At 36.2% G+C, this 16778-nt stretch overlaps 1 protein-coding gene across 2 annotated transcripts in view; it reads right to left on the bottom strand.

The window, feature by feature from the left end:
* Window positions 1–462: 462 nt before the first annotated feature.
* ANKRD13C (ankyrin repeat domain 13C) overlaps window positions 463–16778 on the bottom strand; it is an 86372-nt gene continuing 70056 nt past the window's right edge. The window contains exons 10-13 of one of the 2 annotated variants that reach the window (XM_072754911.1): window positions 14519–14598; window positions 13104–13202; window positions 9681–9781; window positions 463–2710 (exon numbers count right to left, since the gene is read on the bottom strand). In XM_072754911.1, the coding sequence (XP_072611012.1) occupies window positions 2580–2710; window positions 9681–9781; window positions 13104–13202; window positions 14519–14598 (411 nt within the window). In that variant the 3' untranslated portion in view covers window positions 463–2579. The remainder of the gene's footprint in view (window positions 2711–9680; window positions 9782–13103; window positions 13203–14518; window positions 14599–16778) is intronic. The other variant, XM_072754910.1, reaches the window with a different exon arrangement.

Below are 16778 nucleotides of genomic sequence, written 5' to 3'. Positions count from 1 at the left end.
GCCCCCGCCGCTGAGGGCTCAGCTATGGAAAGGGTTTCAGCTTCCCCGAAGCGCGGCGTCCAGACTGTCACCTGTACCTGCGCTCCCGGCAACCACCGCACCTGGCCGATGCTCCCCCTGTGACACCGGATAGGTGCAGACGGAGGAGACCTGGGTCTCGGGGAGCATCTCCCTGAGGACAGGAATCATGTCCTGCAGGGACGCCTGTCCTAGGGCAGGGATACCGAGCACTCCTCAGGGGTCACCGAGGATGACCCCGTTACCGCCTCCCGACTTCCAACAGTTGCTTCGCTCACAAATGGAAGGCTTGTGGGACTTTGTGGACTCCCGCAAAACCTAGGTTTTCACGTGAGATTATCAAAATGTAGGGTCACGGACGGGCGCTTCAGGCACCGGGACACAGTGCGCGCACAGCGCTCGCTGCACTCAACAACTGGATTAAAAGGCACATTTTGAAAAGTCTAATATTGTGAAAAGTTTATTTGCATTTATTGACTCCTTGTTTTCACCATCGTAAGAGATACATTTGCTTGTCCTTTGTGACCAAAGACATCTCGGAATGGATAATCTACTACTCTTTATGAAAGAAAAGGAGAGGAGTTAAGAACAAAATCCAAGTGCAAAAGTTTTCAGTAGTCTCCCTACCTCCAGTGTACCCCAGCAAGCCAGTCACAGCTCCGAGGAACCCAAGTCCCAAGCCGCAGGCTGCCACGCTGCTTCTGCGTCAGGTCGTCCGCACGTGTGCAAGATCCGCAGCACCTGCCTGCAGGACAGCACGCTCCCGGGGAGGGCGGGGAGGGCCCGGGGCAACAGCAGCCACGGCCCGGCCCGCGGGAGGACTCCACCTCCAAGTCCCCTGATCATCAAGCCTTCCCAAAATAACAGGGATCAACTTCTAGTCCATAAACCTAATCTGGGTTTACCAGCTCTTTCCGCGAAATTCAACAGACCCACATACGGTGGGAGTAATTGGTCTTTGAATCTGTAACTATGATCACTTCATTATAAAATGTAATAAAATGTCAACATATGCAATGTCGTGTTTCAGCATGGAAGATGCAGCTTTATAGATGTTTATTATAAAATTTTCTTATGGTTGATGCTTTGGATTTTTAAATAAATCATCTCTTCAATAAAAGTCTCTAAATTCATTCAAATTATTTAAAATCCTGGAAAAAGTTTAGACTATTGGTCGCTCTACAAAATTTGACAGATGCATTCTGACACATTGATCAGGATACATTTAAAAAACATTTTTTAGCTAAGCTCTTTAATACAACATAACATTTTATGACTGTTAAACATCATTCTCCCTAATTTATTTTCAGTCTTGGACCTTTAAACCGTCTTGGAATAAATATGAAATTTTTTAAATGCAAAAATGAGTAATGCATGATTTCACTTTAGAGATTAAAATCAATAAATATTTTCTCGTGACTTAAAAAAATAAACAGTAGGAATCGTCAATCCTGTGTACATTTCTGGAATTTAGCTTGTAACAAATATATTCTGTTAGCATATAAAATGTTTTTTTACCCTACTTTGAAAGCATTAAGTATGTAGGGATGTCCAAAGTACGTGGGTGGATTTTTTTTTTTTTAACTGACACGAATGCATCCATATTCCATTAAAAACAAACAGAATAATCAGAATGATGTGCACTTATTAGGAAGCGAGTTTAAAAATTTGGAGTTTTTTTAAAGTGCTGAGATTTGGAAGAGGAATATCTTTAAGCATGCTAACCATACCTTATCATGAACACAAAAAGGACTTTTAAACTCAGGTTTAGAAAAAAAAAAAAGAAAAAATAGAGGTTCTATGAAAGGAAGATTAGTAACAAACATTTTCCATTGAAGAAAGAATTCAGGTAAAAACAAATAGCACCACAATGAATTGCACTAAGGTGCTAAAGGAGGTACCTTATTCCCTGCAGAGTGAACGCTCCTTCTGAAATGTATTGCAACATATAAATGCAATTGTTTAATGGTTACCATTTGGTTCATTCATCTACAGAAAACTGCATTCCTTCTAGTTCATTATATTGAACAAACATTCAAATTACTGAACTATACATAATGTTACATAGTTTACATTTTATGAAAACAAAGCTTGAAGGAATATTTATAAATGTCACCTTGAATATAAGATGACAAGTTTAAAAGGGCTTCATATCTCTTAAGACATTTAATTTATGTTAATGGTCCAGGAGTGTTTTAGATATAGATATAGATATAGATATATTTATATGCATATATATTTCAACAAGAAGTGTAAAAATCTTTAAAAACAAATCACAGCACTTATAGCTGTTTTACATAAGAAGTACTCAGGGTCATTAAGGTGTCAAACTATTACACTTATAATATGTATATTTTTAAAAAGACTGAAAATGGCACATCAGGAAACTTGCCGAAATTCTTTTTAAAGGCCCATCTCATTGTATCGTATTACTGATGTGTCGGCTCAATGTAATTCCCTTTTCTTCTCAGAACACCTGTCCCTTCTACTTGGATTCACTTCTGGGTCTCTGTATCTGTCTGCTTGCTTTCCTTGTGAGAGGACATCACTTTCCATGTCAGCTAAAGATCAGGAAAACGGCTCGGGTCTTCCTTATAGTCATCAGGTATAGTGAAGATGGAGCCATCAAATTCATCATATCGAAACTCCTGAAAAGTCACAGTGGCTGTGATCGTAGGAAACACGGGAATATCTAGAGAGGACGATCAATGACAGCATTGTAAAATGTTTATCTATTTACAGACTAGAAATACTATCCGAGATATCCACGCCCCTTAAATGTAAGGAAGCACTGAATACTCGGGACCCGATGAGTCCTAATACGTGTCCAACAGTGGGTGCGTCTGTTTTGGAGAAGGGCTTTGTATTGGTGGAGAGAGAGACACACCAAGGCATCAAGAATCACATCACAAGGGCGGCCCGGGCGATGGCTCAGCAGTTTAGCGCCGCCTTCGGCCCAGGGCATGATCATGGAGACCCGGGATCGAGTCCCACATAAGGCTCCCTGCATGGGGCCTGCTTCTCCCTCTGCCTGTGTCTCTGCCTCTCTCTCTCTCATTTATAAATAAGTAAAATCTTTAAAAAAAAAAAAAAAAAAAGAATCACATCACAAATACAAGTTCTCGTGGCTTCCCAACCTTAAACCTATTAAGACAGAGTCCCCCAGGCTCTTATCTTTTTCTTGGGGCCAAGAGACAGATATATTTGTACTTTTCACATTCTGGCATCTTTTCTATTCATATCATAGTGTATATATATACTATTCGGACCCTGAGCTGATTTCTCTTCATTCTAATACAAAAGAAATACAAATAACAAATAATTTTACATTTTGTAATGGTTAAAAACACACACCCACACAATTACATGAAGTTTAAACTCCAATGCCCCTAAGTAAAGTTTATTGGAACACATGATGCCATGCATTTACTTACTGCCTATGGCTGCTTTTGTTTTCCAACAAGAATTAAGTAGTTGTGACAGAAACCATATGGCTCGCAAAGCCTAAAATATTTACTATCCTTCAGAAAAAGTTAATGACCCATCTTAGGCATTGGAAACAAGGGAAAAAACAAGTGAGCAGGAGAAAAAAAAAAAATTCATCGATGGAGATTATATCCTGGTTGGGAGACACGGGAAATAAGTGAAAGTAAGTGTGACTAAGAATATAGAGAGAGGTAGTAAAGCACGGTGGGGAGAAAGGAGTCTCCGTGTTGGAGCTCTTGACCAGGGTGGTCATGAGAAAAACCTCAATTAAGTGACCTTCCAGCAAAGACCTGAGCCGTGAACCATACAGCTGCCCAGAGGGAAAAAAATCCCAAGCAGAGGGAACAAGTACAACAGCCCTAAAAAAGACAGTGTCCCGTGTATCCTGGGAACAGCTAAGAGGCCAGTGTGGCTGACAGGTGAGTGAAAGGAAGATGAACAGGAGGAGGAGAGACAGGCGCCCAGATCAGGTGGGGTTTAGGTCAACAAGTCTTTGGCTATTTCTCTGGATGAAAAGGAGAACCAGAGGAAGGTCGTGAGCAGGGAAGTGACGTGCACTGTGTGGGCAGATGTGATGAGAATGTCACGGAGGCCGACGAGTAAAAGGAGAGACGCATTCCAGAAGGAGCAGACACGCAGGGAGACGATCGAGAGAGAATTCTGTCCAAGAAGTCAGAGGAAACCTGAAGACGACCTGTCATTCACGGGGATGAGGACTGTACACAACAGAGTCAAATCCTGGAGAGATGACCAGAACGATCACAGAGCGGAGCCAGCAGGTTCAACAGGAGTATCAGTTATAAACACAGTTAAGAGTGGAAGAGAGAACATGCAGTGAACAGCTGGCTGCCTCTAGTTCGGGGCTACGACAAAGACACTCGGCCCGTACTGAGTGCTCCACTTTTCCCACATCTGCACACGTTTTATTTTAGCCATTCTGTTCGGGGTGCAAAGTGATACTGTGGTTTTATTTGCCTTTCCCGAATGGTTAATACGACTCAACACTGTGTATGTGCTTACGTTCCAGTTACGTATTTTCTCTGGTGAAATGTCTGTGTCTTCTGCCCTCTTCTAATGGGCCTGTTCTGTTACTGATGAGTTTTAAAAGTTCTTGTGTTTTCTTTCTTTTAACTAAGTCTTTCAGAGAGCAAACAGTCTTCACTTTTCATGAGGTCTAATTCATTGATTTTTCTTTTCACACATCATGCTTATGAAGTCTAAGAACTCCTTGCTTAAACCTATATCCCTAAGGTTTTTTTCTGTTTATTTCCTAAAAGTTTTAAAGTTTTACATTTTATATGTAGATTCAAGTCCATGATCCCTTTTCAACTAATTTTTATACGAACTGCAGGACTTAGGCAGAGGTTCCTTTTTTTGCCTTTGGATGTCCATTTGTTGAAAAGGCTATCTTTCCTCCATTGAACTGTTATCGCATCTTTATAAAAAATTAGTGTGCATATTTATGAGGGTCTATCTCTGGATTCTCTGTCTGTCATGTTGTTTATATATTCATCCCTCAGCCTGTAGCACACAATCTTGATTACTACAGCTATACAGTAAATATTGAAACTGAATAGACAACTCACATTTTATTCTTTTTCAAAATTGTTTTGGCTATTCTTTTGGAGATGGGGTCTGCAGTTTGCAGAAGTAATCAAGTTAAAAGTCGTTAGAGTGATCTCTAATCCAATATGATCAGCGTCCTTAAAAATGGGGAAATTTGGAGACACACAGCAAGAACATCATGTGAAGTTCAGTGAAGGCAAAGATCAGAGTGACTCTTCTAGAAGACAAGGAAAATCGCCAGAAGCTAGGGGAGAGGCATGGATAGCCCCGGAAGCCCACGAAAGAGACCTCAGATTTGTAACTTCCAAAACCATGAGAAAATACATCCCTATTGTTTAAACAAACCAAGTTTGTGGTATTCTGTTACAGCAGCCCTAGAAAACTAATACAGATATTCTAGATTCTTTGCCTTCCCATGTAAATTTTAAAATAATCTTGTCTGTTTCTACAAAAAACTATTGCTGGGATCAGTGCAAGAACTATGCTAAACCTGCATAGCAACTGGGGAGAATGAACATCTTTCCTATGTTGAATTTTCCAATCCATGAGCATGGTATGTCTCTCCATTTGTTTAGATCTTCCTTTAATTTCATTCATTAGTGTTGTATGATTTTCAACATATAAATAATGTATATGTTTAGTCAAAATTATGCCTAAGTATTTTTTTTACAATTGTCTAATTGTAAATAGTATTTAATATTTAAATTCTGATGTCTATGTGTTCAATGCTAGTATTTAGAAATACTATTGGTTTTTTTATGTTTAATTTGTATCCTGCCATCTTGCAGAACTCATGAATTCTGGTTTCTGGTAGAATCACTAGGATTTCTACTTACAGAATTATGTCTTTTGCAAACAAAAGGTTTTCTTTCTTTCTGCTCTGAATGCCTTTGTTCCCTCCATTTCATTCTTTACTGTATTTATTATCCGTTTGATTTCTGCAGGCTTGTAGTACTATCCAATATCATTCCTTATTTTCATAATTTGTGTTTTCTCCCTTTTTATCAGTCTTGCTGCAAATATGTTCATTTTATCAATCTTTTCAAAGAACCAGTTCTTTGCTTCATTGACATTCAAGATTTGTTTTGTTTCCTCTTTCACGGATTTCTACTGTTATTTCCTTCTTTCTGTTGGCTTTAGGTTTATTTTGCTCTTCTTTTTCTCTTATTGTCTAGCATGAATATATAATGATTAATTTTTTTATTATTTTACAATTATTGAAGTTTGTTTTATGGCCCAGGATTTGCCCTACCCTGGTATAGGAAGTTTCATGAGCGTGTGAAAAGAACGTGTATTTAGCTAATGTTGGGTAAACTGTACTGTAAATGCCAATTAAGTGCTGTAGTTTAGGTGTTCTGTATCCTTGCTGATTTTCTGTCTAGTTGTTATATCAACTGTTTAGGGAAGAAGAGTGATGAAGTCTCCAATTATAATTTTAGATGTTTTCCTTTCATTTCTTTCAGTTTTTGTTTCCCCTACCTTGTAGCTCTGTTCTTTGGTACATATACATGTAGAATTGCCATTCTTCTTGAATTGATCCTCTCATCATTATAAAATATCCCTATCTGTTTCTGATCATTTTCTTTGCTCCGAAATCTACTTTATCTAACATTAAGAGAGTTACTCCTGTTATCCTTTGATTAATGTTTACATGAAACATCCTTTCACTTTCAACCTTCCTATATCATATTTGGAGGCATGAAAAGAACATACACTTGGGTCATGTGTCTTTTTTTTTTTTTAAGTTTTTTTTTTTTTTTAATTTTTATTTATGTATTATAGTCACAGAGAGAGAGAGAGAGGCAGAGACACAGGCAGAGGGAGAAACAGGCTCCATGCACCGGGAGCCCGATGTGGGATTCGATCCCGGGTCTCCAGGATCGGGTCTCCAGGATCGCACCCTGGGCCAAAGGCAGGCGCCAAACCGCTGCGCCACCCAGGGATCCCTTGGGTCATGTTTCTTAATCCATTTTGCCAATCTCTATCTTTTAAACAGTCTATTTAGACTATTTACATTTAATGGAATTATTTACATATTAATTAAGTAACAATCTATCTAGACTATTTACATTTAATGGACTTATTTACATACTAAGTCTGCCTTTTTGTTGTTGTCTCTGGTTTTTTATTTCATTTTCTTTCCTTGCCTTCCAGTAGGTTACCACACTACTTTAGAATTTCATTTGTCTAGTGTTTTTGAATATACCTCTTCGTATAGTTTCTTTAGCTATATATATTTTATATATGTTATATATAACTAATTTGCCATAGTCTTTTAGTGTCATCCTTTTAGCAGTTCAAGTGAAGTAGAGAAACTCTGCCTCCCTTTATGTGCCTTCACCTTCTCCCCTTTACAATATAATTGTAGATAAAAGTAACAGTGGAGATATAAAACTAGACTTTCAAGTAGCCTGGCTATGAAAAACAAAGATTAAGGACCAAGTGCTGAGTAGGGTAGAATTAAAGGGGTTATTTTACTTAGTTGGTTAAATTTTGAAAGGAAAAAGACCTGAACAAAGCCTAACAACTAAGAAAAAGCAGTTAGAGAAGGAAGTCTGAAGATAAAAGAAAAATATGGGGAGACCTGATAGAGTAAGCTTTTTAAAAGAAATGGAAGAACAGATCCATAGTACAAATGGAAAGATTACTCAAGTTAAGAAGAGAGGTACCACTTCCACTGAGATAGGAAAGATAAAGGAAAAGATGGGACTTGGGACAAAAAAGTCTATATTGGGGGGGGTGAAAGTAAGAGGGAGGTCTCATTTCCGATTGTTTTTTGTAATTAAGGAAGCAAAAACCACCTGCTTAGACTGTGGAAAGAAGCGGTGGGAGAAACTGGGGACTGATAAAAGAGGTTCAAATTTAGCCTTTGAGCAAAATGGGAGAAGAAGCAAAAAAGCGAAAAGGTCATTCATAATTAGCATTTAAAGCTCTGGCTGATTTTGAAAACATAATTGTATTAACAATTTTTAAATTTTTATAATTTTCCCTTCAATTGTATTTTTTAGCCTGACCACATAAGAAAACTGGTGGAAGATTAAACAAACCCAGGATCAGAGTTTTACAGAGTTAATTCAAAAGAAGGACAAAAAAGACAAAAAAAAAGAGAGAGAGAGAGAGAGAGAAAGGTAAACAAATTCCCAATAACTTTATACAAGCAAAAGATTATCAATCCCTTGTTAAGAATGTGGTTCTATATTAGAGAAATGCCTGCAGAGAAGTATAGTTTACTTTTTTTTTTTTCCTTTTCACATAATCAAAACATTTCTTTTAAATACAAATCTATATTGTATTGTGGGTTTGACTGAGGTTTGGGACTTAAATAGATATGAACACAGAGATAGTTAGAAACTCTCATATATTCAATCCCTGCCCACTGTTTTAGTTTGTCACTGTGCCTCTTTAAATATAGTACCTAGGAGAGAGTCCAATGCATCAACTATTTTCTGGCTATAGAATATTACAATCGGATTTTAAGCTTCTGCAGAAATGAGCACATAATGAACCCTACCAGCAGCTCAAACACACATCTCTTGATTGCTTTAGTTTTCAAATCATTTCTACCTTACGATCTTATCACTGGTTTCTTCAAGTAGACACTGGATTCTCAATACTTTTTCATTACAAAGGGAATCTACAGTGACATTTTGAAATGTTTTAAAATCCATTTTAACCCACAAAATGCTTATTTCCAAGTCTGTAAAGTTGAGAAGGTCATGTTTAATTTTTAGCAATGAAAGCATTATTTCTGTGAGAAAAGCATTTTGGCCTAATTATTCTGAAATGTGATTTTAGTAATGTTGAATAAAAAAACTAAAATCTATCTGAGGGATTAAATAAAGGTTATACTTACTATATATTTATTTTTCTCTCCACTGGAATGTAAACTCTAAGAGGGCAGAGACTTTTACCATCTCTCATCCCTAGAAAAGCATCTGGCACACAGCAAGCACTGATTAAATAATTGGTGGCATATTTAATGACCATCCAAATAGAACATGGGTGGTATTACTGGCTCTCTTGAAGCTTGACACTAAATCTAAGCCTAAACTCCTAAAGAACCATTTAATAGTCTCCTGTTCCCAGTTTTCTGATATACTTAGGAAGATAAATACAGACAAAAACAGGAGTTTAGTGTTTTGAAAGATCATTGCTTAAGATGAAATTAAGCTTAAACATTTAAAACTAAAAGATAAAATGTATGAGTATTATTTTACCCAAGAATAGTGACTGTTAGGATTCCACAAACATTCCCACTGTTCAGAAACTCAAGAGTCTGCTAAAAATTTGGGCTAAAACCCAGTCTCCCTATTTGACATTAGAAAACGTTATCACAGGGCATTTTAAGTTCTCACACCCTCTTGTATGAAATATTTGCATATCCCTTACATTTAACTTAAATCCAGTAGAATTAGAACTCTAATTCTCTGTTGGAGTTCTAAACATAAAATATAAAACATAAATCTCAATGCGTGTAATCACAGGAAAACTTTATAAAAATGTAAGCAACTAGGAAATCATTTTCCTTCCAAGTACATTTCTTATTAAATGTTACTAATCAGATCCGTATTTCTAATGGACATTGAAATTACATATAAATTTTCTCTTACCTAGTTTTACAGGGAAGCCTGGAGGAAGCTTCATCTGAACAAATTCTCTAAGCTTGTTAAAGTGCTTGAAGGGAGCTATTACTTCCAAAACATTCAATAATCTGAAAAATGGAAGGAGAAAAAAATATTATCATTTTTCAAACTGACCTGTGTCCTTCTGTTGTTTTAGAACTGCGTGCCTTCGCATGCTTTGTAACTCAGACAGGAGTACTGACGTCTAGAGGTTAAGGATGAGGAACGTCTCCTGGTTTTTTATTACTCTCTTTCATGTGTCAAAGTTTACAACATTTACATTTGATTCTGAAGCCAGAGTTTCCAGTTGTTTGATTTTTATATTTATATTTAAATGAAAGGTTTACACCCATGTTCTTCCTGAAGTCTACACACTCCTGAGTCCTTTAATTAGTCTCACTGCTTGGGTGGCTGAATTTCACGGTCAATTTTGTACGTGTGAAGAGCTCTTATGTTCTTTGTATTCCTTGATTTCTTACAGATTTCATAAATGAGTGTTTCTTTTTTGTATGTTTTTTTTTTTAAGGATTTTATTTATTCGAGAGAGAGAGAGAGAGAAAGAGAGAGAGGCAGAGACACAGGCAGAGGAAGAAGCAGGCCCCATGCAGGGAGCCCAACATGGGACTGGATCCTGGGTCTCCAGGATCACGCCCTGGGCTGAAGGCGGCCCCCCGCTGCCCTCTTTTTTGTATGTTTAAAGGGAAATTTAGCTGGCAAAAAATTTCAGTTTATACTTCTTTCCCTCTGAATTACAATTTCATAAAGCCTGCCTGAATTCAATATTCCATTAGTCTTTAACTGTAATGTCCCGTTTCATCTTTTGGTTGGATGGATTTCGTTTTTTTTTTTTTTTTTTAAGATTTTATTTATTTATTCATGAGAGACACAGAGAGAGAGAGGCAGAGACACAGGCAGAGGGAGAAGCAGGTTCCATGCAGGGAGCCTGACGTGGGACTTGATCCCAAGACCCCGGGGTTAGGCCCTGGGCCAAAGGCAGACGCTCAACCGCGGATGGATTTCATTTTCAAGTAGTATTACTTTTCTTTCAAAATGAACCTAGAGCTGCCAAATGTCTTGAATTCTTCTGTGTTTTCTTCAATTGCCTTGATATGTAAATGACATCTTAGCCAGATACACTACATGATCACATTTTCTTTGTCTCAGAAATGTCAAGATGCGGAAAAAATGCAAAGCTAGGTTTTTACCTTTTTTTTTTTTTTTTTTTTTGCCTAAATGCCTTTGGATTTCTTTACTAACAACTGAAGTCCAACAGTATAATCAGGATAATTACTGTTACTAATCATCCTTCGATTTTTCTTAGAACCTAAAGTTATGCTACAGATTGTTTTTCCTTACAAAGGATTTGTTTTTTACCCTACTTTGCTATTATGGTTACATTTTGGAGGCTTTTCATGTAAATGGATCACCAATGATCCTTATGTTGAACATTCTTGTCCTCCATAAATATTGCTTCTCTAATTCTTTAGCCTCTTCTTTCATTAAATTCACGATGAGCTATCAAATTTTATTTTTCAGCCACATCTATTGTGTTCATTATTGTTTCTAATGTATTTGTTCCACTCTAGTCTTATTTAGTGCTTAATGTATTTCCTAGCCTTATAATCTCCTTCTCGTTTAATTCTATTATCTTATCATCTCATCTTAGAATGACCTAGTTTACTTATTTCACATTCTTCTTACATTTTTCTGTAGCATTTACAAGGAATTTTCTTCTGTTCTTTGACCTGTATCTTACTGTGGAATAAATATTTTATCTGGCTTGTACATGCTCGGTTTTTAATTTTTTTTTGAGAAGGAATGGTTATAATGGCCACATTTTATAAATTCTAATGTATCCATTTTCTTTTTCACATGCTAACTGTGAAATTGGGATAACTCCTAAAATTGATAGCCTCTTATAAATCAGCCACAGTTTTCTTCTTTATTAGAACATAAAACTGGTGCATCCTTGAGTCAGTGGGGTCCAAACTAGGATGAATCATGCAGATTTGTAGGTATGGCTAATGCCCTTCTCACATCTTCTGACAACTATCAATCTCCCTCTCTGATCCATAGATTGAGGGCTGCATAGCTCATTCTACCTTTTTTTTTTTTTTTAATTTTGGTTACTGAGAAGTATGAGACACGTACATCCTTTGTAGAAAATATGAGTCCTCCTTTCTTCTATGAGCATTATTTTTTAAAGATTTTATTTACAAAGCATTACAGAGAGAGAGAGAGAGAGAGCACATATGTGCACGAATGGGGGGGAGGGGGCAAAGGGAGAGCGAGAAGCAGACTCCCTGCTGAGCAGAGAGCCCAATGCAGGGCTTGATCCCAAGACCCCAGGATTCTGACTTGAGCCAAAGGCAGACGCTTAACTGCCTGAGGCACCCAGGCACCCTGAGAATTATTTTTTAATATACTAGGCCAAACTAGAAAGGGAAGGAACTAAGAAGGAAAAATTGTCTGGTGCTTCAATTCATCCCCTCCTTTAGAAAGGAGCCTGAAGTTACCTTTCTGTTAGTCAGCTCTACCCACCCATCTCTCCCACTCCACCCACCTCTCCAAATTGGATTTCTAGTTTTTGAGAGGGGAAGGCAGACAAAAAGGGAAGGAGAATCTTAGGCAGGCTCCATACCCAGTGTAGAGCCCGACACAATGTAAGGCTCCATCTCACAACCCTGAGACCAGAACCTGAGCCGAAATCAAGAGTCAGATGCTTAATTGACTGAGCCGCCCAGGTGCCCCACAAATTGGGATTTTTTAAAATGAGCATCTGATGAGTACAGGTTTGAAAGGATATATTCAAGACATTCACTGCAGTACTAGTTACAATGATGACAAACTACAATCAAAATGTTTATCAGCAGGAGGATGATACAACAAAGGACAGTACATCAATACTAAAAATACCAAGGAAAGAAGAGAGAAAAATGTAATTATTGGGAGAACTCTGAGATACACTCATTTTTAAAAGAAAAAATGAAATTCACAGAACAAAATATAAACTATTCCCTGATCCTATAAAAAATGCAAAACACACAGAAAAATCTAGACAAAAACACCCATCCCAGTTATTCACTTATTAACTATTAGTGACATAACAGTAAACTCATTTTTATTCCATGAACTTCCATGCTGTTAGATTTTTTTATAATAACCATGGATTCATTTACTGCTTTTATAATTTAAAAAAATGACTCAAAAACTTTTCTGGTTAAAAGAGTAAAAATGTTAGTAGTCTGTGAACTAGAAAACACCTAGAAGTGTGCACACACTATCAAACAATGGCTATTTGCTTTTTTCATTTCAAAGGCCTCAAATGCAACACTCAGATACAAATATTATTACAGCCTTTAGGGTTGCGTAGTTTCTTTCATAAACTTATATAGTTAGTAACAAACTTACGACTCTATTCCCAAAGGAAATTCCTGGCTCATGGCTATTGTCGCTTTAAATGTTTTTTTACTCTCTTTGCACACCAGTTCTCTACCCAGATGAGGAGCTCTAAAATGGGAAGAAAAAAAAAATTAGGAAACCTTTTCTACATGCTACCATCTTCCTATGAAGAATCTGTCATCTTCTACTGACAATAAATCAATTTTTCTTACTCTGTATAGAAATAAATTTAAATTATGCTAAAAAGACTTCTTATGTATAAGAAATGAGACAAGGGTAACAAAAAAAGAACCTAGTATAAGGTTCAGAAAAGTCAACAAATTTCATATTAAATGTAATTTTAATAATCACTACTTTTAGGAATAAAGCAAATCGCTAGAAGAAATAAACTTTAAACAGTTTTATTGGATCTCTGGAACAAAATATTGCATACCTCTAAAATCACTTATTCAATTCACTCTTTTACTGTCTACACTTCTTAGCACTGACCAGTAAGAAGTAAAGAGTAAAAAATTTTATATTAACTATAGACTATTATAAGATGGAAATATTTTGAAGTTAGAAAAGTATAATAATAAACCTTAAATATTAACCAAAATAAGTCATGACAGCTTCTTCCTAATCATGGAAGTAGCTAATATTTTATTCTCTACCAAAAGGAAAAAACATTTTCTACTAACAACTGTATACTTTCTTTGACAGGGTTGGCCAGAAAAAAAATCTTTTTATTTATTCATTCAAAACAAACCATTTATTCACTTATCATCCTTTTATTTAGTAAATGTTTACTACATACAAACCATGTAATAGGTACTCTAATAAGGATCAGTAATATAACATTAAGCAAAGTCTTATGTAAAGATGGTGAGAAGTAGGCCTGGCACAGGCTGAAACAGATAATGACAAGAGATGAGCTCAGAATGTCAAAAAGTAGAAAAATAGTGAACAACTTCACTCACCATGCTAAAGACTAAGGATAATAACAGATTATAAAAGTTCATATATAAGGGAAAAACTCAAATACGCAACTGCAGTGGGAAATTCTTCATAAAAGTTCATATATAAGGGAAAAAACTCAAGCAACTGCAGTGGGGAATTCTTCACATTATATTTTCTTAGAATAATGTCTGTAAGTTTTGGGGTTACATAAAATGGCAGCCAGGATGTAAAAAGAAGGCTCTACAACTTATTCAAATGTAACTGGGGTTACTTTCCTCCCTCATCATACTTAATCTACATTTTACATGATAAAAGAATTGCTTCAGACAAAACTACACTAAAAATTCTTTATAAAATAATTTTACACCTAAATATTCATGTTTTTACAAATTGTTCTTTCTAAAAACCAATGAATAAAATAAAGTAAAACAAAAAAGTCCTTTCTTTATAAAAGAAAATCAATAAACAACAACAAAAAAACTTACTTTCCATTTTCAGCAGATATATACTCTTCCCATGTAATAGTGTTCTGAGGAGGAGGGGTAAGGGACTGTCTTCTAACCGGCTGCCAAAAAATAAAAAAGAAACAAAGAAAGAGGGAAAGACAGAGGGAGGAAAAAAGAAAAATGACATATTTTTAAAAATATAAAATAAAGACATGTAATACACTATGTTAATTACTAATGTACTTATATCTCTTCAACATAATGCTTTAAGGAGTTCTTCTGAGATAAGTCCATGGTGATTTAAGCTCACTAAGATTTATTAGCATTTTTTTTCTAAATCTCAAATAAGACAAGTATTAAAGTAATAAAATCCATTTGTCCAACAGCTTAACCATCTAAAATGTTCCTGCTATTATGCCAGATGTTGAACATGGGAACTAAAGACAAGTATAAAAACTAACCCTCAAGGAATTTACAATTCAAAGTTGGAAAGAAGAAGAAAAAAACAACACATACAGACATAACTGAGAAATACAAAATATTTTATGTTAAAGGCCAAATGAGCTTACCAAAAACAGAAGTTTAGAAAAGAGAGCAATCATCTATGGACAATAAATGGAGACTAAGGGACTGGGGCCCAGATTTAAACGAAAACAAAATAAAAAAGAATTATTTTAGACGAGGAGAATGGTTAAAAGAAAAGAAAACCCACACACAAAAGACTGATTTATTTAAACTGGAAAGGAAAGTTCAAAAGGGAGATCAACAATAGTCATAAAGGTCATGTCGGATTTTAAAACTTGTTTTTTGCTAAATATGAATTGGTATCACCACAGGACAAACTGGCAATAAGGAATTAAGGGAGTGGCAGCAGAAATTAAAAACTGCTACGGAAAACTACCGAGACAAACTTGTGGAGCAAAAGGGCAAGGAATCAAAGACTGATATAAATAACAAGATACATAGTTACCATGGGGAGAGGGTCCCATTCATAGCACAGTGTTAGGTACTATAAGATGTTAGTAGGCAGGATATTAGAGCTGTTAAAATCAAGGATTTTGAAGAAAACAAACTGAGTTGGAATCCTAGCTCCACTACCTGGTAGTTGTGGGAATCTGGGCATTACATTCTATCATGTCAATTTAACTACCTGCAAAACATATGGCATCTAACAAAATCAAGGAGAAATGGCAAAGAAAGAACATAATGCCCGATACAGAATTAGTATTGAGTAAATAACGGTCACAATTGTATACTGTGAAGTTCCCAGAGGGCAGTTACAAAAGGAAAAGGGAAGAATCCAGTTAAAGATATGGGAATTCTAAAAAAAAAAAAAAAGATATGGGAATTCTCTGACTAGATTTAAAAAAAAAAAAGCGAAAACAGGAGGTTGATAACTAAGTCCTAAAAACAACGGCATTAAGAGAAAAAAAAAAGACAGGAAGAAGCCAGATATTAATCAAAAAGAAAAAAGAAAAATCTGAGCATCAAGCTGTCATGAAGGCCAAAAGATTGTTAAAATCACAATACAAAGACTTTAAAGAGAAAGATGCTTGAAAAAGAGCCATACGTTCTTTTGGTTAGAAGTGATTGAGATTTTTGAATAGCATCAGAAAGATGTGGGGAAAAAAGGAAACTAACAGTGTTTGAGCATCAGGCAATATGAAATACAACAATTCCATTCTTGAAAACTTTACAAAGAGACACACAAGAGAGTAGGTTATAATCCCGAGTGATCGGGGCTTTGATTAAGGGATCTAAAGGATGACATAAAATCATAAAGAGGGGTTTTCTGACCCAGACTGGGGTAGCCAAAGCTAAGTGCCAGGAATCACGGTTCCTGAACAGAGGGGTCTACAAGAAAGGGAACAAAAATACCAGTTGAAGAAGACTGAGGAAAGCACAATGGCGAGGAGAGTCATGTGATACCCACCTAGTATGAGTAGAACACATGGAGACCAAGTAGTAAGATACAGGGGTAGGTAAGCAAGACAGAAATGAGAAAGAGTACTCTGGCCTTCCATTTTGTGCACTGAATAGACCACATTTTACACAGGAAGCAACAAATATTTTAAGCAATATAATGTGGATTTTCAGAACACAAATTTTGGAGCCACAATAATCATCAAATCCTGCCTTTGCCAATCATTACCTGACTTTAGACAAATTATTCAACCTTTTTTGTTTCAGTTTAGTCAACTATATAAGCTCACAGCATTGCTGTGAAGATAAAAATGATTTCTTCAACATAAAACACCTCATTCAAAGCACTGCCTGATATGTAGTAATTACTCTATAC

This window comes from Vulpes vulpes, chromosome 3 (assembly GCF_048418805.1).
Source record: "Vulpes vulpes isolate BD-2025 chromosome 3, VulVul3, whole genome shotgun sequence".
In the NCBI taxonomy this organism is placed as follows: Eukaryota; Metazoa; Chordata; class Mammalia; order Carnivora; family Canidae; genus Vulpes; species Vulpes vulpes.
This window is presented reverse-complemented; position numbering and strand designations above follow the sequence as displayed.